Source organism: Crotalus tigris, unplaced genomic scaffold (genome assembly GCF_016545835.1).
Source record: "Crotalus tigris isolate CLP2741 ecotype Arizona unplaced genomic scaffold, ASM1654583v1 scf7180000024359.8030256, whole genome shotgun sequence".
NCBI classification, from domain to species: Eukaryota; Metazoa; Chordata; class Lepidosauria; order Squamata; family Viperidae; genus Crotalus; species Crotalus tigris.
Window position 1 is genome coordinate 6,294,530 of NW_024100528.1, and position 23,163 is coordinate 6,317,692.

The 23,163-nt window shown below is 37.5% G+C and overlaps 1 protein-coding gene across 1 annotated transcript in view; it reads right to left on the reverse strand.

Annotated features, from left to right (window-relative positions):
• ARHGAP31 (Rho GTPase activating protein 31) overlaps positions 1–23,163 on the reverse strand; it is a 99,477-nt gene that overhangs the window by 11,972 nt on the left and 64,342 nt on the right. The window contains exons 3-10 of the mRNA XM_039327333.1: positions 22,096–22,240; positions 17,287–17,369; positions 15,093–15,200; positions 10,838–10,983; positions 8,014–8,212; positions 6,369–6,493; positions 5,292–5,351; positions 890–1,510 (exon numbers count right to left, since the gene is read on the reverse strand). Of these exons, the coding sequence (XP_039183267.1) occupies positions 890–1,510; positions 5,292–5,351; positions 6,369–6,493; positions 8,014–8,212; positions 10,838–10,983; positions 15,093–15,200; positions 17,287–17,369; positions 22,096–22,240 (1,487 nt within the window). The remainder of the gene's footprint in view (positions 1–889; positions 1,511–5,291; positions 5,352–6,368; positions 6,494–8,013; positions 8,213–10,837; positions 10,984–15,092; positions 15,201–17,286; positions 17,370–22,095; positions 22,241–23,163) is intronic.

The following is a 23,163-nucleotide window of genomic DNA, read 5'->3' on the forward strand; positions in this document are numbered from 1 at the left end:
AAGCTTAACCCATTACTTGCCAGGAGCTTTCCTGCCTCAATTGATCCTTTCTAAAACTTCCTTCTGTGTTCATGTTCTTCCAAGTACACGTAATAACTTGTTTGACAGTTAATTTCAGTCTACTACTGAGACTTCCCTTTTGTTCCATTAATAACTAAGTAAAAAGATCACTCCAGCTGTATCACTGCAGGCAAGGTTTTCATAACATCCTCAAGCTCTGGGATCTCCAATACAAAGTCACCCATGTGTTCCTAAAGGCACTCTGTTCCACAGGATATTTTTAACAATTTTATGTAACTGGAAAAAATACCTTACTTTTCTGATTTTAAAGAATAGAGCCAGGATATAAGATTGATATCTATTATTTTGAAAAATCTCTATATTATAAAAATGCTAAGATGCCACAATGCATTGTTCTGTGATTTAACAAGCTTGAAGGAGTATATCAATTTTAAATTGCTATTCATAATTATGATAAGGATTGTTTTTTCTATTAATTAGCTTTTCTTTTGCCAATTTTAGTTTTTTTAACCACTATAAATATATCTAAGTTTTCACTAGCAAAAAGAATAAAGGAATGGATGGACAGAGAGAGCAATAGGTACTCAGGAAAACTGACACTTTTTATTGGTATGCTCCCACCAAGAAAGCAATGTTGTGAAAAACCACATGTGGCAAATATTTTGCTCTCAATATTTCAGATATTTTCTATTATCCATGTTGGGGGTCTCTGTTGTGAACAAATTACTACAGTCTTTTCTAAGTCAGGGTGCACAACTGTTATCAAATGTTGTTGGATTATAAATCTCATACTTTTGATCATTTGCCATGCTAGAGATAAGCTGTTCAACATCCCCTGGAACATCATCAATCCTTATTCTAAGCTTACCTGTTATGGATTTGGACTCAGACTTCTTTTCTTCCTTTACTGTTATATGCTCTAATTGGTCATGGTTGTCATCTTCAGGGACTAAAGAGGCAGCACTTTCTTTTCCCAGAAAAGAACATTCTTGAAGACCAGAGAAAGCTGCTTTGTCTTTAACAGGCACACGACAAGGTGTACTGTTGATACTGATGACTGCAGATACTCGAAGGGGTACCGAGACAGCAAAGGGCTCTGAGATATTCAAGGCTTTATGTTGGTGACGGGGAGATGCTTCCAAGGGGAATAGTGTCCCATGGAATCCCAAATTGGGTGTCCCATCATTTGAAGTATAGAACATACGGCACATCTTTGGGGACGTTTGCTCATTCTCAGGGTCTTCAATGGGGCGGAATACCTTCAGTTGTTCAGGAAGTGGTTTCATTTGGGCTGGCTGTGGAATATGGTTCTCTGCATTATCCTCTGCTCCTCCCTCTGCTCCTTTCATAGCACCTTTGAGATCCCACTCTGTGTTCTGTTTGCTGAGGTCAAATGAGCTGCTAGGTCCCCCCACTTGTGGTTTCATCACTGGAACAAAAAACCCTCCGGTCATGATTGTGCGCTTGAAATGACTTTTTTCATCCTCTCCTAAGGATAGAAGAAAACGAAGATGAATTTTGGCAGTCTGATCTCTCATAGATCATCAATCTTTTTTTGGCCTGGATTATACATTGTTTATTAATTTGTTTCTTTTTGTTTTAATTATTGAATGGCCACAGACACATGTCTGGTGAAGCAGTGACTCACTCATATTTATGGACCAGGAAAAGAAGAATCTAAAGAGACTTTAAAAGAAAAAAATAATGGTAGATTGATACTATTTTGCTTCTTTGGAGTAAAATTAATACCACAAATTATGGTACAACTTTGGGATCAAAATGGACATCTGGAAGTTATCTAAGGACTACACGACTATTCATTCTAGGCTAGTTTGAATTCTTGGCCAGATAGAACTCTTTAGTCCTATCCACTATTTCTTTTAAAGTGCACAGAGAGATTAATATGCCCTTCAAAAGTCTGGTCCATCTTTATAATGGCCTAGAAAAAGCCAACTTTCAGGAGATCTTTTACATAAGCACTTGGTACAAACCATGATGAGGAAAAAATGATGAGAATTGTGTTGCAACATCATGATGAAAATGTTGGCCTTTCATACTTGCATCACTGTATCAAATACAAGTACACAAATGACAAAGTTTGCATTGGGAAATTATGATATATGGTTATCACTTGTGCCAGCTCACAAATACTATAATCCTGTGGTAAATACTTTATTGAGAGTAGTCAGGCTGACTTAAAGAGAGCCTTTTCCTTGTACTCTATTTGCTAGGCAAGATTCAATTTTCTGTTAGACCACTAAGCTCTCCCCCTTTACAATTATAATTTCAAAAGCAGTCATCATGATCTGCTTTGGTATCTGCAGATCTGTATTCTGTATCCCAGTCATGGATTTCATCTACTGTCTATTTGGAAACAGAGATAGGGAAAATTACATTCAGTAAAAGAGAAACTTGGAGTAAAGGGAGTATGTTCCACTTCCTCCTCAATTCTCTATCTTTTTTCTAAGCCAAGGGCACCAGCCATAAAATTGTTTTAAAAGATGGAGAGGATGAAATATAAAACTTGGGAGGCAGTGAAAAAGGGAAGAAAATGAGAGAACCATTTATATTTTTCCTCAACCTTTCTCTGGATTTCTGCAACCTTTCCTCACTCTCTCTGTCTCCCTCTTCATCTCTGAATCTATTAAAGTGGATTTCACATACACCCATGAAGAAATATGAAAAAACTCTCTCACTATTCCCTCTTCTCCCTTACCCCCATACTAGTGTGATATACACTAAAGCAGTAGTTCTCAACCTTCCTAATGCCGCGACCCTTTAATACAGTTCCTCATGTTGTGGTGACCCCCAACCCCCCCATCCAGCTGGCTGGGGAGGGGGGGCAGGATGATCGCTCCGCTGGTTCTGCCCAGCCTGGTTGGAGAAGCGCCATTCTTCTCCCTCTTTCTCTCTTTCTTTCCACTCTCTTTCTCTTTATCTCTCTCTTTCCTTTCTCTTTTCCTCTGTTTCTTTCTCTTTCTTTCTCTCTCTATCTTATGGCAGCATCATCGGGGGCCGCCGCTGCCCCCGGCCCAGCCTCTGCCGTGTCCTCAGCTGAACGGGCGGGGAGGGGGAGCAGGACGGGAGGCAGAGGCTATGACGGCAGTGGCAGCCACTGCTGCGGCCACTGCCCGGCCTCGTCCTCCATCCATCGATGGAGCCGAGGTGGAGGCTGGTGCTGTGCAGCCCACCAGCCCCTCCGCCAGCCTGGATACTCCCCCCCAGGCACCCCTCTTCCTCCCAGAGCCTGCCCGAGCTGCCTTGGGGGCAGCAGGAGGAAGGAGAGGAGAAGGGCGAGAAAACTGCTGCTGCCGTCCCAGCTGGGACTCCGCGCTGCCCGGCCTCGCCCTCCGCCCATCTGATGGAGCAGCGGTGGGGGCTGGTGCCATTGGCCCCTGCCAGCCCCTCTGCCAGCCTGCCTGCTCCCCCCAGGCACCCCTTTTGCCCTAGTGCCTGCCCGAGCCGCCTGGGGGACAGTAGGAGGAAGAAGGGGAGGAGGAAGAGGATGGCAAGGAAGCCAGGAGGCGGCTCTCCTCTCCTACCTTTGCTGAACTTCCTTCCCAGCAGCCTGGACTCCGGTGCGCCTTCCCGGCCACTGGGGCCAATGCTCGGGCTGGCTGGGGATTGCAGGGGTTGGTCTCCCTTGGGCCGTGGCTTGCAGGAGGGCTGGCCTGCTCAGCGGAGCCTCCAGCGGGCCACTTCCAGCAGGTATCCTGGGGCTTCCCCGGGCAGCTCCAAGGCCGTGAGGCCCTGGCTGCGCTTCTCCAAGGGGGTGGGGCACCAGGACACAAGGCCAATCAGGAGCCCTGTAGGAGGTAAGTCTGCCTGAGAGAGAGAGAGAAGGGAAGCGAAAGTGCCTCTCTCTCTCTCTCTCTCTCTCTCTCTCTCTCTCTCTCTCTCTCTCTCTCTCTCTCTCTCTCTCTCTGCAAATGGCAGAGGAGGCTATGCTGAGATGGATGCGGAGCGGTGTCTCGGTTCCTAAGACCATCAGAAATATATGTTTTCCGATAGTCTTAGGCGACCCCTGTGAAAGGGTCACTCGATCCCAAAAGGGTCGCAACCCACAGGTTGAGAACTGCTGCACTAAAGCAACAGCTTGCCACAAAACATTTTTCTGAAGTAGTAATAACCACAATAAGGTTTATCTCTAGATTGTTTTAAATATAATTTTAAATATAATTTCTTATAACCAACCTTTCACTCTGGAAAAATGTTCCCATGTTGATCAAAATAAAAGAAATATCAACCTATTTTGACATTGGTCCAATTTTTAATCAAAAGGTTTGGTTAGAATTCCTTAATCCAAGACCCAAAACTCCAGTATCTCAACACTGACAACAATCTAATTTCTGAGGAAAAATAAGTTCCACAGTTGTGGTTGGCATTCCTATGAATCCAGTCTTCCTCTAGTAATTGGATGATCCCTAAAACAGGCTATTTCTGAAAAGATGTTTTATGTTGCAGAAACAAAAATAAAGGGAGAGGCATTCCTTGAGGTTAACCAAATCCTAAACCATTTGCAGCTTTATATATTAAAATTAATCCTCTGAATTGGGGTTGATCAGAGTCAACTAATGCAGTTTATTAAGAATTTATATTAAGTGGCCTTGCATTAACTAAGTACTGTAGTCTACAAGTCTGTAACTGCCTTTGGCACAGATTGCAAACTCCGAACCATCTTCAACAGCAGCTCCACACAAAGTGTATCTCAGAAGCATAGGAGATTGTGAAGCATGGATTACTGTGGAGAGGTTGTTCCTATTCATCTCATAAATTTCACAATGAGAAAATGGCCTCCGCTAGTGGTAGATGATACCACACAGACTGGAAAATTGTCCTAAGATTGACAAATCTCTCAGACTGCATAAATTTTTGAGTAAAGTATCCTAAAAGAAACTCCTCTTATTCAAGCAACTGAATACATTTTGCATAAACAATAGTGAAAATCCTGCCTTTTTTTTCTTGAACTATGAGTTCATCTAGAAAAAGGAGATGATGGAGAAAGGCAAGTGACTACTCCAACACTCTCTCTGACCATAACCCAACTAAGTACTTTTTGGTGGTTTTCCAACCTGCTGATTCTATGAACAGGACTGCATTTGCAGGCTACAAACCCCACAAAATGTTTTCAGTAAATAAACAGATTAATATAAACAGATATCCAGTAGGTCCATCAAAATTACAGAAATTTAGCTTCTCCTATAAAAACGCTGAAAGAATGGGTAAATCTTTGACTTTTCCATATTTGATGCACACTGACCAAGCCTTACCTTCTACTGGAAGTGAACAAAGTGAATCCATGCTTTTAGCTGGTCGAATGGTTGCTTTCTCTGTAGAAAGAAAGGGTGTAAAATGTTTGAAATATAACCACACATACGGAAATGAAAATTGTTAACAAGTGCAGCTGCAAAGCAAAAAAAGATTCAATATCCTGCGAATATATACAGCTCTAGCTTTAATTTATAGCTAAAGCTAAGGTTTACCAGCTAGCAAGGTATAGGAGGTGCGATGCTTTCTTAACTTTTTTTTTAGCACAATGAAAAAAGGCACGTTTTATTCAGTATATTTATCTGCCAAAATAGAGATACGTTTTTTGCAAATATTTTTTGAGTTGCTTATTCATAAACAATGAATAATTGTGCATTGTTCTTTTATTCAAGGAGCCCGCTATCTTCTCCCTAAGCAGAATGTTGGGCTGTTAATCAAGACTGGATTATTTTCCTCATCCTTCCTCATTGTGACAACTGTTTGGACATCTGTACTTCATGTAAGGTATTTGTCTGGTAGTAAATATTTTTTTTTCAAGCTACTTATAGTAATTGTATCTTCTTTGCTCTACAAGGATTGTTGGAGGGGAGCCAGTACATTTCTTTAATAAGATACTGATTATCTCATAAGGATTCTAATCAGAAACCCCAGACAAGATGAGATGGACACATTTTCTGGGACTCCTTAATAAAATGACTGGCCTAGGCATATTCTTAGTAACAGCTTGGGCAGACGCACATTTGACCTCTTCCTGTGCATGCATTCAGCGGATTCAGAAATGCATGCTCAACACAGTAAAATAATGGACAGTATTCACAGCAAGAATTTCATAGGCTTTGGGATATGACTGCCTTTTATTGTCCTACTGAAGCGATACTTGGCATGATGCAAGAGGTTAAATATGCAATCTCCCCCCTGCTGTTGTCAAGCATCATTCATACTGGTTTTTAATCCTTGTTACTTTATTAGCATGAATGATCTTTTGCAAAATGCTGGAACATTTTTCTTTCCTGTTAGGCAAGGCCAAGCTAAGGAAGAAAAGATAAGCTATATTAATGAAGGCCATTGGGAGTCTTTACCAGAGACTTTTTGTCCTCGAACAAACACACTTCCATTGCGGCTCAGTTTAGTCTTAGCTTCTGATCCTGACCGCCCCAGATTAAAAATAGACTTCCATTTCTTGGACTTTGTGGATAATTTTCTCCTAAAAGATAAAATCAAAGATCTGTAAATAAATAGCAATGGTTAACAGTTAAGATTAATATGTTTTTAATGTGTCCTTTTTGTTTGCCTTCATTTCCTCTCAGACTTTATTTTACCGCTTTTCACAGTTGTAGCCAGGAAAGACCCAAGCATCTCCAGCTAAAAATGATCAGGTAGCAGATGGTGTGAAGGCTTTGAATTGAAACACAGAGGGCTCTTGCCATCAGAGTAGCCAAGAGGCTAGACAGTTTGACCCAGAAAATGACTGCTTTCCCTTTCCCACTAATTATATATGTTATATTATGTATGATGTGGGAAATGGCCCTTTATGACTGGCCAACTCCACCCAATAAAAGTATGGGTAAAATAACATTTGATGTCAGGCCTCTAAGTTCAGTACAGTCTGCCATTCATGCTAATGCTTTATGGGATTCAGAATTTATTACTCATACAAAGATGTGGCTATTCAGACCCTAATTTATATTATGGAAACATGATCAAATGTCACATGCCAACAGCAATACAAGTATCTAAAAAGTACTGATGACAATTCCATTAAGGCTAGATAGCATAAGTCTTACATAACAGCTTTTGCCATCTTTCAACGATATCTAACTATGCATAAGAGTAAAATATAGACATATTGAATACGCTACACTAATAAAGAATGAAGATTAAGGTAGATATTGCAAATGCAATTGGGAAAGGTTACCAGTAGATGGCTGTCTCATCACAGGTGCCTCAAGTCTTTGCCTTCCACTCCTGCTGATTAAACATTTGAAATGAAGCAAAGCAGAAAAACTATTCCTGTATCCATCTGTCTGCCTGATACTGGAGGTACTGACATTGACAAGGGCCTTAATGTTATCCTTCTCACAGCAATGTTGAAGAATTAATGGGAAAAGCCTATGTATTTTTAGCACATATTCCAAGTTTTGATATATCTATAAAGTGCTGGGGAATATGGTTCTTCCTCCCAAAACTGCACTAAGCTTACTCATGGAAACTATCAAATCGGTGATGGAGTGTTTCTTTGATAGTGCTTGGCTGTACACTATTATAGTTGGTGCAAACTGGCTGCACACCAATTGCATCTAACAAGATGTCTCAAAGCACCAAAGAAGGCAGGTTAGACCAGGGATCCCCAACCCGTGGGCCATAGCCCACGAGTGGACCATGAGGGGATTGCAACTGGGCCATGGAAATGGCCAGCGAGCATGCAAGCATGCATCCACACACATCCTCATGCAAGTAGCAGACACACATATCCTCACTTATGCTGCTCATGCAAATGGAGCTATGTGTGCGCGTGTGCATTTGCCAGCTACTCATTTGGAACCATCCCTTCTCCCCCTTCCCCCACTGGTCCGCAAAGCTGGAAACATTGGGGAACTCTCAGTTAGACAATGGTACACCCTGGGATGATATTTATTTATTTATTTATTAAATTTATATGCTTTTTCAGGGCCCTATTTGTCTTTTGTGTTCAGTTTTCAGATATTTTAAAAAAGGAACACTTACTTGCTGTCTGGTAGATCAAGGACGGTATGATAAAAGGAGCCTGTGGCTGGAACAATTTCTGGCAAGCTGTTCTCCCTTCGTTCTTTGCGGGCAGGGTGACAGGCTGAGAGGCTTCGGGCCTGAGCTTCTTCCAAGCTCACCAGCTTCATTGGCAGAGAGGTGGAAGGTAAAGTTAGGCTCTTCATCACAAGTTTATTCTCTGGAAAACAGAAGGAAAATACATTAGAATCTAGCCTAATTTGGGATGGGATGGGATGGGATGGAAGGTGGGAATGGGAGAGAAAAATGGAACAGCATTAGACTTCTCAAGTACTGCCTTTAATGAATAAACTTTCCCAGTGACATTGTTTGCAAATGTGACTGTTGAACAAATTCACTTCTTACCCAATAATGTAATCCAGCACCCTGCCTTCTACCCCAATAGTCCCTTGGTTAGCAGCCATACTCCACAGTGCTTTGGCATGCATCTTCTGAAAATGAGGTTCTTTATTTGTGCTGAACTTTGGGAAGACTAAGGTCTTTTTCTAGTTTTGAAGATGAAGCAATTCTTCTCTCCCATCCAAATTATTTTGGAAATTTGTTCTGAATATTGTTGCTGTTTTTCCTATTTAACACTGACTGCTATTGTTAGAAGGAAGTAGGAAGTTGCAGCCCTAGAACTCAAAACACACACACACACACACACAAATCCTTTCCCAGTTTCAAAATTGGCATTTTAGCATTTCTTCTAATTAGCTGTGTGATTAATTGATTTATTGGAAAAGCCATAGCAAAGAAAGCTCACTTCCAAACACATTTGGAGGACAAACCCAGATTAAACAAGAATGAAACAGAATAGACTTGAATTGAAAGGGGAAAAAAGTCTAATGATTGTGTTATTATACAATTTGAATAATGGTTTTGCATTTAATTTTAAATACATTTGGATCTTGTTTTAAATATTATATAGAAACTATTAAAATGGTCTCTTCTGAAAGCTTTTATCATGTTATACACCATTTATATAAACAGTTTATAAGAGAGCTAGGATATTCTTATAACAGGTCTGCAACTTTTATTGAGTACTACGCATGATATATGGTGAAAATAATCCCTTACTGAATGTTTTGCCACTAACAGCTGCCAGAAAGGAACAATTTAAAGCAGCCTGTCCACCCAGCAGCTGCAACTTATGAGCCCGTACTATTTACACCTTTTTTTCTTTTTTAAGATTGTTATGGGACAGAACTACTGCTAAATTGATTTTTCAGCATGATGGCTGTTCTAGCTAGTGAAACAGCAGAAGGCTGGGTTATATACCACCCATAGGTGGTAACATATTTGCAAACAACTTTCTTGGCATAAAATATACTCTTTGCCATACTTCACTTGTTTTTTTAAAAATACTGTTTTAATCCAAAACTTGATGTATCAGAAACTGACAAAGTAAAAATCAAGGTGTCAGCTGCTAATATAATTTCTTTTCCCAAGAAGGTTTCTGGTCTTCACAATAGTCTTAGCAAAAATAAGTGTGGAGATTGCAACTTGGTACTTTATTTGGAAATATACCCACATGCTCAGGAACAAGACAAAATAATCAGGGATCAGAGGACATTTGAGACACTAGTGATGTCAGGAGCAACCTCACTAGTTTCACTATCTTCTATTAAATGGAAACTTTATGACAGGCCATACCCATCAATCTGTGGATGGAGAAACTGCATGACATTCATTTTAGTGATGGCAGTATTGTCTAATATTAAAATGTGCCCACCAGCCTATTAAAATGTCAATTTATAATAGTTGATAAATTTTAACCAAGTATCTCAGGACTTTTCCTATACCTTTTTGGTATGATGAGTTACTGTAACAACATACATTAGGACAATGTTCTCCCAGCTGCTAATTCTCTTTTCCATCCTCTCTCTCTTTGCTTTCTCAAGTAATCAGACTGCAAGATCAAGAGAAAAGAGCAACAAAAGAGAGCAATGAAAACTGAGACTTCTCCCTACATCCCCATATTTCAGTCTTTAATGAATAAGAATATTTGGAACTTTTGTTCCAATGTGAATTGAGGATTTTGTGCCTTTATTCCTTTTGTGCATAAATTAAGGGTTTGGTAAATCTTGCATCTTCCCAAACCTACTAATGGTTCTGAAAGCAATTTTAAAAAGTCTTAAAGGACAAAAAAGTTATAGGTAGTCCTCGACCTATAACAGTTCATTTAGTGACCATTCAAAGTTACAATAGCACTGAAAAAATTGACTTATGGCCATTTTTCACTTATGACAGTTGCAGAATCCCCATGGTCATGTGAATTACATTGACAACTGGTTCATATTTATGACAGCTGCAGTGTCCCAGGCTCATGTGACAAGTCAATGGGAAAGCCAGATTCACTTAACAATGGTGTTACTAATTTAACAACTGCAGTGATTTGCTTAACAAATGTGGCAAGAAAAGTCATAAAATAGAGCAATACTCACTTAGCAAATTTCTCACTTAACAACATAAATTTTGGGCTCAGTTGTGGTCATAAGTTGAGGACTAACTGTACAAACTGAGATAGCAGATATTTGTCCACTATTAGTCAGGCTTTATATTAGTCACATCAAAATAGTTCATGGTCAAATTCTGTTTTAAAAATTATTCATATAGATGCCATTCATTTCCTTCTTCTGTTTTCTTTTTTCAATAGAATCAGGATTCAGATGTTCTGAATGAGTACCCCACAAGACCCAAATAGTAAAAGTAATGTAAATAGATTATGTGCTGGAAAGAATTAAGTTTATTGGCCAAAAGAGGTCATTGCTGATATAAGAGAAAATAGCTGAGAAGGAATTACCTTCATTATCCTTTGGCCTGACACAAATGTTGTCACTGAAGATCTCATCCACATGGTTCAGTATGAACTCTATCACCAACTGTTGGACTCGCACTTCCAAGAAAGCTGCATCTCCATTGCAGCCCACCGCCTCAATCTCCTTTGATCTAAGCACAACCAGAAAAGCAGTTAGAAGAACAACAAAACATCACACCACCAAGGGACTGCTTGTGAACAAGAGAATTAAATGTCTTAATAATCCATGTCTGCAACTGTAAAAGCAGCAGAGATTTTATCCACAGACTAACTATAAACCTTTTTGTTTTGCATTCCTTTCATTTCTCCTCTCTTACACGACAGACATGCATAAATCAGCTATACACGATTTACATGAAGTACCGGTACCTTTTAAATGACATGGTCTCTTTTCTATAAAAGATTTAAAATAAATGGTTGACATACCATAGTCAATTTATGGAAAGACAGGATGAAGTCGATCCCTTTAGTCCAAAGTACCCTTCTATTTACCAACATGTTCTTGGGTAGCAAAATAAAGCCAATCACACAGAATCTGCACTGCTCGCTTCAAAATACGAAGAGTCAGGATAGACAATTTCAAATTGTCTCCAGACAACTGTTTTAGGAATACCATGCCACAATGGGTGCATCATAGACCAACACTAACAAAGCTAAGCTAAAGCAGAGTAATGGTTTGGCCTTAGAACCATACTTGCATATCTTCTGTTCAAACATAGTCCTCCCAAATTCTTCTCCCTTCTCAGAAACCAGAGCAATTGGGTATTAAGATTTCCTCTACTAGAGTTCATAAAGTTTTCTTTGAAACTTAAGTGCTGCGCAAAGGGGACAACTTTTTGTAAAGGTCCATCGAAGCCTTGGAGAGCCAGGAATCCTTCAAAGATGCAACAAAAGGCTGCAGGCAGTCTTTAAACACTGCAGTGTGTCTTTCAATGAGCAATTCCCCCCTCTTTTCAGGACTAGACTCTGAATCTGGGAGAACATCTTAAAAGAGAAGTTCCATGGGCTTTATTATGCTCATAATTCTTTATTACTCTTTTAGGTGAGACAAATGATAATAATCAACTTATGGTGGAATCAAACTATACATTTTTAGAAGGACAGCAAGGGAAGAATTAAAATGGATCACAGATTGTAGCTGAAAAGAACAGTTTCCTGAGTGGAACTTGCAGCTCAGAACAATCCTGGTGCAAGAACAGTTGTTGTGTAAGAAAAAAGAAATCTCAAGAATAGCCCACCCAGTAAAGAGATTCAACTACCTAGATGGGGTTTTTTTTGTACAGGGATTAGTGTATTGATTTGCTTAGTTAACAAAGTTTCTTTACTAAGCTTTTATAAAAAGAAGACCAAAATATATGAACAAAGATGAAGTACAATATAGCAAGCCGCTTCCCTAGACCTCATTAAGTCAAGGTTTGAAAGAATGTGACAAAAACTCCCATTGATTTCACTGGCTTTTATCAAATGTTGCAATGGCAGTTTTAATAATCCTTCCCCTAAACAGTATCCTTCAGATGTGTAGCCTTCAACACCCATAATTTCTTAAACCTAGGAGGACAGTCAGTCAATATGGTACAATGATTAGAATATCAGATTAGGAACAAGGGGCTCCATGTGAAATCTCTCTTCAGATAAGAAGCCCACAGTACATATTCTAAAGCTAGCAAATATTTCTCCAGATGAAATAGATTTAACATAATATCTAATGAGTCTTTTCTTAAAAGGGCAATTAATATCAATTGGAGGTGGGGGCATGTCAAGGATAATGATGATTATAGCTGCTTTCCTTCTAAAGCAAATATCAGTTATGAAAGAAGCATTTTCCATCTCATCAGATTCCTTACTCCAGCTGATCCTGTTAGCATTTTTTAAGCTGGCCAAACTAAAGCATGAACATTCAGTATTGTTGCATGAGATGAAATGGGCGGAGGAGGGGAATGCTTGATTGTCATTTCAGCTTCCTAAAAGAACAGTAAGATGAAATGCTATAAATCAACAAGGCACCATTGTTTTATGGCACACTAGACAAATAAAATAGCACAAGACATAATCAAACATGAAACATATCTCAGCCAACAATATTATGTCAGCAAAAATAAACAGCGTACACAAGCAAGGATTGTTTCAGATTACTTCAAAGAACATTCTGATGAAATTCTTATCTGAGCTGTGCTACTTTAAATCTGCTGCCTAGTGGCAGAAATTTATGTCCCATTTCTGTACAGCAAAGAGTGAAGACAAGAGTTTTAAAATGCATAGCAAGCACATTAATGTGAATACAAGATATAACGTTACAGCAAGCCTCCCTCTACTATACCAGATTAGTAGTAAAGATGCAAGGAGGGATGCCCCAGGATCTTCAGAATTCTGCCTAATTGTAACAACAGACCTTAACAATCCCTTTCCAAGAGGCATATGAGCCATTTTCTAGGCAACATTCTGATCATTGGTTTAGCAATTCTATGTAGAGCTGGGACTGCTGCAGTTCAAGTTGACGCACAGGATTTAAGTTATCTCTGAGTAGAACCATCACTTCAAAGCATCAAGTGGGAAAGGAGGGGAAAAGATCAGAAAACAATTCAGTTTGATGGATTTTGTGAGTTTGGTTTTTTTTTAAAGTCTGCTTTGTGTTTTTCATCACATAAATGGTTTGGCCGAAATAATCTCTCCTTCTGACTCCAGTTTCACCCATCTATCCAAAAAGTAGGAGCAGATAATTTTTTTCTTATCTTGACATGCCAAAGTGTTGCTGAAGAAATTATCTCTGCGCAACACAATCCTTTGTAAAGCTAATGGCTGAAGTGCTAGATAAAACTCAGAAGGGATTCCTTCAACAGGATAGCCTTGTAAGGGAGGTACAGTTACTTTTCATTTTCCTTTGGGATCCATATTTATATAAAAAAAGTGTAGCTTCCACCACCACCACCCTACCCCAAAGAAAAAAGATGGACTATGCAGGAGACACAATTAAATTTTGGAGTAGTTCAACAACCCATTGCAAAGATGGAGACAAGTTCTACCTTGTATTTTCTGAGGCTCTAACCCTGAGCATCTTGCTGACCAGATTGGTATCCTTGAACAAACTCATTCTTAGCAGTAGTTCATACATTATGTTGCATACACACAATGGATAATTCTAAAGAGAAGCTTGTTTCCAAAACTACATGAAACAAATGGATCTGTGCATAATCAAATTCATTTCAGTATATTGCTGCTTGGAGAAATATTGTATTGGATGTGCCCAATACTCTTTGAGAATTATTGCTATACCTAATACTAGAAACTTCAGTACAAAAGTGGGTGTATGTGTGTATATGTGTTTTCCATTTCTTCTTGTGCCTTTTAATGAGGACACAGATGCATCTGACAAATGGGCATGGTTACAACATAGAGTTGAGATTTTGCAGTTTCTTTCCTAATTTAGAGGGGATGTGTCTGAGATTTTTTGTTTTTTAAAAAAAATCTATACAAAGTCTATTTTAGGAGTTATAATACCATTTTCATGCCCCATTGCAAAATACTGTGGAACTATAGCCAATTTCTCAGCAATCATTTTACTATACTTTGAGAAAAACTCAAAAAAACAGGCCTATATCAGTCATGGCCTATATCAGTGGTTCTCAACCTTTTCTTCACCACAGATCTCCTTCAAATATCTTTTGTTGCCACGGACCACTAAGACTTAACTCAAGATTTAAATCATAACATTTTTTCAAGCCTTCAAACCTGTGATGACATCATATATATGTTTTAAAAATAAGTTTGCATGTACTCTTGATTTTAAATATTTTATTAAAATACACATTTTATAATTTTTTAGATTTGCAACTTTTTCAGATATTTACTTTTTCTCAGAAAACATGGTACTGAATTATATATGAACACCTGTTCAATTTTTATGGCCATGGAAATGGGAAAACAAAGAACAAGTTGCTGAGATTCACGTTCACAATCATATTTGATTGAATGCTTTTCTTCTACGGCTGGATTTGTCCACAAAGTTTCTATGTGTACATCTGCTATATACAGGGCTTTTTTTTGTCATAGAACACCCAGAACGGAGTTCTGGCACTTTTTGGGATGGTACCTTGTAGGGTAGGCAAGGCTGGTTGTATGACATGCGTGAGTTCCGGCACCTTTTTTTTTTTTTTTAACAAAAAAAGCACTGGCTATATATTTCCATTAACTTTGTCAGTGTTGCCTTTAGGAAAAAGAAAAACAGTAAGTGCATTTATCATACCTAAGGAGATTAGGTGCCCACACTAAAGCCAGGTTCCTAGTATGCATATTGGTCATGCTGCTGAAGGAAGCCAGAAGTGCCAGGTGCTTGCTTAAGTATTCCAGGGTCCTGAAATAAAGTAGTCAAGACAAATCAAGATCAATGTGCTGGATAAGTGGCCATCTGGAAAAAGTACAACTAATATAACATGCAGTAGTATAATGCTAATGTCTAAACTAAAATCTGTACTGCCAATTATTGAGTATATTTTAAGGTGACAATATAAACTAAGCTGGATTGTGACTGGATGTGCAATCATTTTGTAACTAGGGTTACAGTGATCTTTAAAAAATAATTTTATTGAAAATTTTAAACACAAGAATAAAACTAATACAAACTAAACTAGAGCAAAAGAAAAAGAAAAGAGCAAAAGGGGAAAATGAAGAAAAAACTGAAGTACAAAAAGAAAAAAAGCAGAAAAATAAAACAGAAATAAAAATAATATAAAGTAGTGGCATCTGCATTATGGGACTTTCTCTCCTGCCCCCCCCCCCAAATTAGATTAGCTCTGTCCTTTTTGACATTCAGGAAGGCTCTCCAGACTGGTTATGTTATCTTATGCTCTTCTCCAGTGAGTCTTTCCTTCTCATTAGGTGGCCAAAGTATTTGAGTTTCAACTTCAGGATCTGGCCTTCTAAAGAGCAGTCGGGGTTGATTTCTTCTAGGACTGACCGGTTTGAACACCTTGCAGTGCAAGGGACTCGCAGGAGTCTTCTCCAGCACCATATTTCAAAGGCCTCAATTCTTTGGCGCTCAGCCTTTCTTATGGTCCAACTTTCACAGCCATACATTGCAACTGGGAAAACCAGTTGGCCTGGACTATACGCACTTTTGTTGGCACGGTGATGTCTCTGCTTTTTAGTATGCTGTCTAGATTTGCCATAGCTTTCCTCCCCAGGAGCAAGCATCTTTTAATTTCTTGGCTGCAGTCCCCATCTGAGGTGATCTTTGAGCCCAGAAAAATAAAATCTGTCACTACCTCCATTTCTTCCCCATCTATTTGCCAGGAATTGAGAGGGCCGGATGCCATGATTTTGGTTTTCTTAATGTTGAGTATATGAATACATTTTCTTATAGCAGTTACAAGTACAGTTATAAATTGACTTCTCTCTCTAAAGTTACATTGTGACTCCCTTCTTTCTTCTTTCTCTACTGTCTAATAATCAAAGCCATAAATCATAAGTTCGGGCTTTTTTAAAATACAAAAAGTTCATAAGGGATTTCGAGTCACCAATAAATCTACATATTGTCTTAAATTAAAATTAAATTAAATTAATAAATTGCAGCTAATGGGTCACTGCATATAATCATATTTCCCGTCTTATGTCAGATTAAAATTTACAATTACAAATTTAATTATAAATTTAACACCAATTCCCAAAGGGTCTGGGGGCTGCAGTAAAATGTGGGCTATGAAGACTTCAATTTCCTCATTCCTCATTCTGGTCTACAACTTTAGCTACTAATGCACTGGTTAACTACTTACTCCTCTTCTCCATTGAAATATATGTTTTCTTATTATTATTCTCACTTATCTCTACTGGGAGGCATTGGGACCCCACAAACCCACAATGTTTCTCCCACTGAGCATCTGAAACTGAATGAGGAGAAAACACAAAATAAATCTAAGCTGGGCTATGTAAAACCTCATCTGAATTATCTTGAAGCCACATGTGACTGAAGAGCCAGCTGGTTGTGCATTTATCTACAACAATGCTTATACAGCAAAGACTCAAAACAAAAAGTGTTTTATGAGTGAAAATATTTTAATTGAGAATAAAAGGCTTCCTGGAATTTGAAAATGATGTGATAGAGACCTGAATACAGTAATAAACATCAGTAATAGATGAGTAACCATGAAACAAAAGCACTGGAAGAACATTGCTAGGAAAAAGATGGTCTGGATAGGTGGGGAACAGAGATGATTCGTTCTGATAATGTAACATCCTGTCTGTTTCATTAAACATGTAACTAAAATATATTTTAAAATATAGCTAAGTTGTTGAGTAATTATTTGATTAATGGACTATTAGTGGACTATTCAGTCTTTTAACTAATTAAAAACAGAGAAAGGACAATATTCAGCAACCTCAGCATAAAGAATATTTTTCTGATGTTACCTGCCTGCAACCCACAATAACTACTTCTCTTTTACCTATAATGTGATGGTGGAAGTTCCTGGATAACATTTTGAATCTGGGCCAGCTGCTCTTTCTCAGGGAAGCATGAGACTGCTTCCTGCAAAGACATCAGCAAAAAGAAATAAAATAATATTCAATTAGTTCACATCCATTTCTTGAAGGCAAAAACAATGTTGTCCACAGTATCATTACCAAATTGATGCACAAAATAAACAAACATGGAAATAATAATGTCTGCAGAAACCAAGGAAAACCAGTAGCAGCCTTCCATCAAGTTGTAACAGTAAGATAAGTGTAATACTTACTAGGAAATAAGGACATAATGAATTTTAAAAAATGGAGTGTGATGGTGATCATTAGCTTACAAGGAGATTAAGCAATTGCACAAAAAATAGATCTGCCAAGAACTATTTGTCATGAGTGCTATACAAAGTTTTCAGTTCAATGATGGTATATCAATTAGTATATTAGGAAAGGACATTGCTTTGGTCATGATCATATTATGAATGCCAAAGAGGTCAGCACCTCAATCGGTTTTCTCCATAAACTGGTGCTTCCCAGATTACATGGGACCATTGAACAAAAAGCTGGTTAGAAAGTATTTTAAAAAAATATTGGATATATTAGGACAAACAAAACAGCTTTATAGTAGGTTTATTTGCCCATTTGTCCATAACAACTTGAATTGGCTCTGTGAGGACTGAAGCAAGAGTCCTTATTATTATTATTATCTGGATATGTCAAGGACTGGAAATGAATCTTATACATGTACAGCATATGACCTTCAAGACTGAACATAAATGTCATCTTTGGACTCCAGTGTGGAATCTGTTCCTATCGCTAATATAACCATTTCAAACTGGGGTTTTTCCACCTCTGCTCATGATCTCTGTTCACAGGAGATATTTACTAATTCTCCCTGCAGGTGCAATTTGCATTTAAAAGAAGGTATAAGTTTGGCTTAGAGTTGTACTTTGTGGCAGGCTTCCTGAGAGAAGAAAATGCATATTCATACACAATCAGAAGGCAGCCACTCCTGAAAGCATGCAATTTTGCTACTTATTTGGACTGTCTGTGATTAGAGGTCAATCGTATGCAACTGAAAACTGCTTGGGAGTGACCTTCCCCCATTCTGTTGTAGACAAATATTTTGGGGTTAGTTATTAATTTCTCCTACAAAATTGGCACCTTAGTTACAAGAAAGTAGTGCAAAATTTCATATTGAGGAATAGAGGGAGATGATGGCTACTTAACTGAAATGCCTTCAAAATCCTTCAAATTAGGAATAAGCTGACCAGAAGTAGACAGTTCAGTCTAGAATTTTGTTTCCTGTCTAGCATCTTGAGATAAAATCTTTAAAAATTCATTTCATTTTTAAATTCTAATATATCTATTTAAAAGACAAGGAGAAACCAGCAAGAAGAGGGAAAATCACCACCAAAAAGAAATGCATTGTTTTAGAAACATCGCAGAAATAAAAACATTGGCATTTATATTTTGAAAGAGCAATCCAATAAAGTGTGTTGGGACATGTGAGAACATAAGACTATGCTGCATTAAACATTAACTATCATAATTAAGTGCCTTCATAGAGGTTGTATAGTTTACACTGCATTATATTATAAATACATACAATAACGAGCACCTTAGGAATGTAAGTATAAAATCTGACAAGAGCTAGTATATTCCGCTTACACCTAAGGATCATAAAATTAATTATTGAAAGTATCAAAGCTTTCATATTGTTCTCACAGGAGCACAGTAAGTAAGGTCCATACTGTTTGATCCCACTTTATAGGCAGAATAAAAGGAGATGAATAGCAATTCAACTAAGACCAGTTATAATGCAGGGATTGACTATGACAGGTATGAAAAACAGATAGATCAGGCTGAAGGAAACTTTTTAAATGAAAGTCTGCATTGATAAAAAGTGCTGAACCTTTGTTTCTAGCCTCTGCACTGTGCTTATGTATTTATTTATTTATGTAAACAGTGTTTAGATAATGAGTATGTAAAGTATGAGGCAGAGGAACTAGTCTCGAGAAATCTTAAAACTTGATTGACAGAATAGTAAAGAGGCAAATGTATGCCATCTACATCTCTAGTTAAACAATAGCACATGGGCCCTAGAAAGAGAGAAAGTTTACCTGGGGGACAGCATTATGGTTGAACAGAATGCAATTTAATGGGGAGAAATGTAAAGATCTACATAAATATAGGAAGGGGAAACTGGTTTTGTAGAAATATGTATAAAAAGGATCTGAATCACCTTCTTGACCACAAGTTAAAATTGAGCAAATAGGATGATCCAGCTGCTTAAAAAGTAAATTCTATCTTGAGGTGGATTAGCAAACTCATAGAACCCAGATCATTGCAATTATAGTTCTACTCTACCCAGTCCTGATCAAATGTTATTTAGGATTTTGTGCCCATTATCTTTAAAAAAAATGATAAATTAGAGCAAGTTCAGAAGAAGGCTACCAAGATGGAAAGGGGTCTGGAAATTAAGCCCTATAAAGAATAGAAAAAAAAGACTGAGATATGTTTAGCCTAAAGATAAAAGAGATGTAATAGCAGTCTTTGAACATCTGAAAACATAACCAGAGGATTCAGTCCTTTTCCCTTCCTTGGATAATAGATTAATCCCCCAAACATAACAAAATCAAAGTTCAAATAAAAAGATCTTTATAAACTAATAAGGCTCTCATTGACCTTAAGTATACAACTGCAAACATTTAATAATGCAGAGGATAAGTTCTACAGTTGGAATATCTGTTCAATTTTTCTAGAGTATCTACTTCTTGGAAATTCCAGACTTTAATCAGGGATAATGGAGAGATGGAAAATCCTTTTTTTTTTCTAGCCTCAGTCCACAGTTTTCTAGAATTCTGTCCCTTGTTTCAAAAACAATCATTTCTTTTTTTCCAGCCAAAGGAGAAAAGTGACTTAGTAAATGATTGATATCCATGTCTCACTTGAGGGAAAACGTACTGGGAATACAGTCTGCAGAAAACCTATATTCTGCTTAAATTATGCACACAGCCTACAAACAACTTTTATAACAGATGTTGACAACTGACTTTTTAAACATCGGTACTCATTATTATCATGATCACATTGTAAATATCCTTTATCATATGTCATTTGCTATCATTTCTCAATTAAGTTCACCTTTACTTTTCCAGAAATATAAATAAGTTCTAATTTTTATTTTGAAAGTTTGAATTATTTCTACCATTTATGTGTAAAATGATGGTGCATTGTAAGTCAGGATTTATGCTTACCAGTTGCAGACCAGTAGTCAAAACAGCCTTGAGCAAAATACCCATGAACAAAAATATTTGAAAGGGACTTTTGACATAGATTGCTTACTATATGTGATATGTACTGGGAAATACAAAACCATGTAAAATAATGTGGACATTTAATTAGTATATAATTAACTTTTGTTTTTTAAAAAAGAAATTGTATAGAAGTTCAATTCAATTCAAAGTAGTTCAAATCTACGATCAAGGCCCTCACCTTGACAGAAAATCACTTTTTATCATGATTCTGTCATTAATAAGATAAGATTAATAAAATTCTGTCATTAAGCAGCAATAGGCCAAATCTATGCTGTCATGATCCAAATTCCATTTCTTTTGTATGTACATCAACATCACACACATGTAAAAATGATGAGAGTTGGGCCATGTGGATGCCTATGGTCTTTAAAGCCAATAGATACCCTTCTTCCAGGTAGTGCCATGTGAAGCAGCTGACAATCTGATGGAACTACTTGTTTTCCTTGAAAATATCTCCTCTGCTTTTACATAGGCCACAAAAAGTAAATGCATCAACACAAACTAGAATGCCATTCAGTTTGGCACTTTCTCAAAGAAACAAGTCTATATCAAACATCAATCAGAAGAGAGCTAAAAAGAACCTTGCAGGTCTTCTAGCCCAACCCCCTGCTCAAACAGGAGACCCTATACCATTTCAGACAAATGACTGTCCAGTTTCTTCTTAAAAACTTCCAGTGATGAAGCACCCATAACTTTTGATGGCAAGCTGTTCCACTGGTTAATTGTTCTCACTGTTAGGAAGTTTCTCCTTAATTCTAGGTTGCTTCTCACCTTGATTAGTTTCCATCCATTTTTTTTTTTTGTCCTGCTCTCTGGAGCTTTGGAAAATAAGTTGACCCCCCCCACCTCTTTGTGGTAACCTCTCAAATACTGAAAAACTGCTATCAGGTCACCCTTCTTTTCTCTAGACTAGCCAAACCCAAATCCTGCAACTGTTCTTCATATGTTTTAGTCTCCAGGCCTTTATTTATCTTAGTTGCTCTTTTTTGTACTTTTTCCAAAGTCTCAATGTCTTTTTTGTAATGTGGTGACCAAAACTGGATGCAGTATTCCCTCTGTGGCCTTACTAAACATTAAAAAGTACAATTCAACTCATTGCTTGCATTTAAGCTAGGGACTATACCATACCCTTGAAAAAAAAGAAGGCAGGGAAAAGATAAAGAATTAATTTACATGTAATATCTTTATTTCCATGTATTTAAAATTTTCCTCCATTATAATAAAAATTGCCATATGGCAAACAATGGGAAATCCTGGGCTACATTATTTTGTGTCTTTTGGCTAAGTAATTACAAATGCATTTAAGCTAGATTCAAGTTAAAAGCCTGGGAATAGGCACAGGATAAAACTAAAACATTTGAGGAGACCCAGGAATTTTGTTTTTCTTGCTAGTACATACACAAAAATGAAATGCATTGTAAAGCTACAATAACTCCTTCATCCACAATGAAAATAGAAAATAGAACAGAAATATCTCACCGTGAATTTCTTGTAAAGTTCATATGTGAGAAGAGGATTTGGTAGTTCCCTGAAGTATAACTTGCAAAGTGATCCAACACAGTGAATATCTTGTAGGTAAACTTCCCTAGTCAGGTCTGGGCATTGATCTGAACCAAACTCTTGTCTGCAACAACAGAGAAGGGGACATACTGGGCTTCATAAATAGAATGAGATAGAAACAAAATTCACATCTTCAAAAAGAAAAGTATTCTGATTTGGTAACAAAGATCTGATAATATAATACTGTAAGTCAGACATGGAAAAACCTGATTGGCACCTAGAATCACCATGGAAACATATCATAACTTTGAGAGCTGCATAGATTCTGCATATTATAGTTTCATATAATGTAATTAGTATTGTATAAATGCCACTTATATGGAGACAATTTATTATAAACCACAGTTGAACTACTGGCTATAATATCAAAACTGTCTAGGGGCGGGATTCATAGAAAGCAACAATACACGTGCCTATATACAAGAAAATAAGCAATTCAAGCTTTGTGCCCCACTACCACCATGTAAAAAAGTGTTTGAAAAGGAATGAATGAAGCTTCTTTATATGGATCCATTACTTGACACTAGTAAATCAAGCAAAAAAATGAAAAATAATTAGATGAGCTTTAAAAAAAATAGAATAGGGAGAATTAAATATCTTTCAAAACCCCTGAATATGATCAATATTTCATTTGCAAACAGTGACAATTCTAATGTTTGAATAACTTTGCTCACATTCTACTCTATTGTACCTTCTATAAGGACTCACTGATCCATCTCCTAACACCTCACCTGATAAAATTCTTGGGAAACACCAGTCTTTTTTTATGTTCAATTGCTGTTATTGCATCAATCCAATGTGTCTTTGAGGTAGCTAAATTTTGTTACACTGTCTTCAAAATTAAGCAGACTTTGCCCACTGACAATCTATGACCAGTTTTTAAATATAATATTGTCTTTTTAAATTTAATTTAATTTAATTTTATCTTATCTTATGTTATTTTTAATACTTATTTGTAATGCTTGTCTATGACCATAATATTGGGTG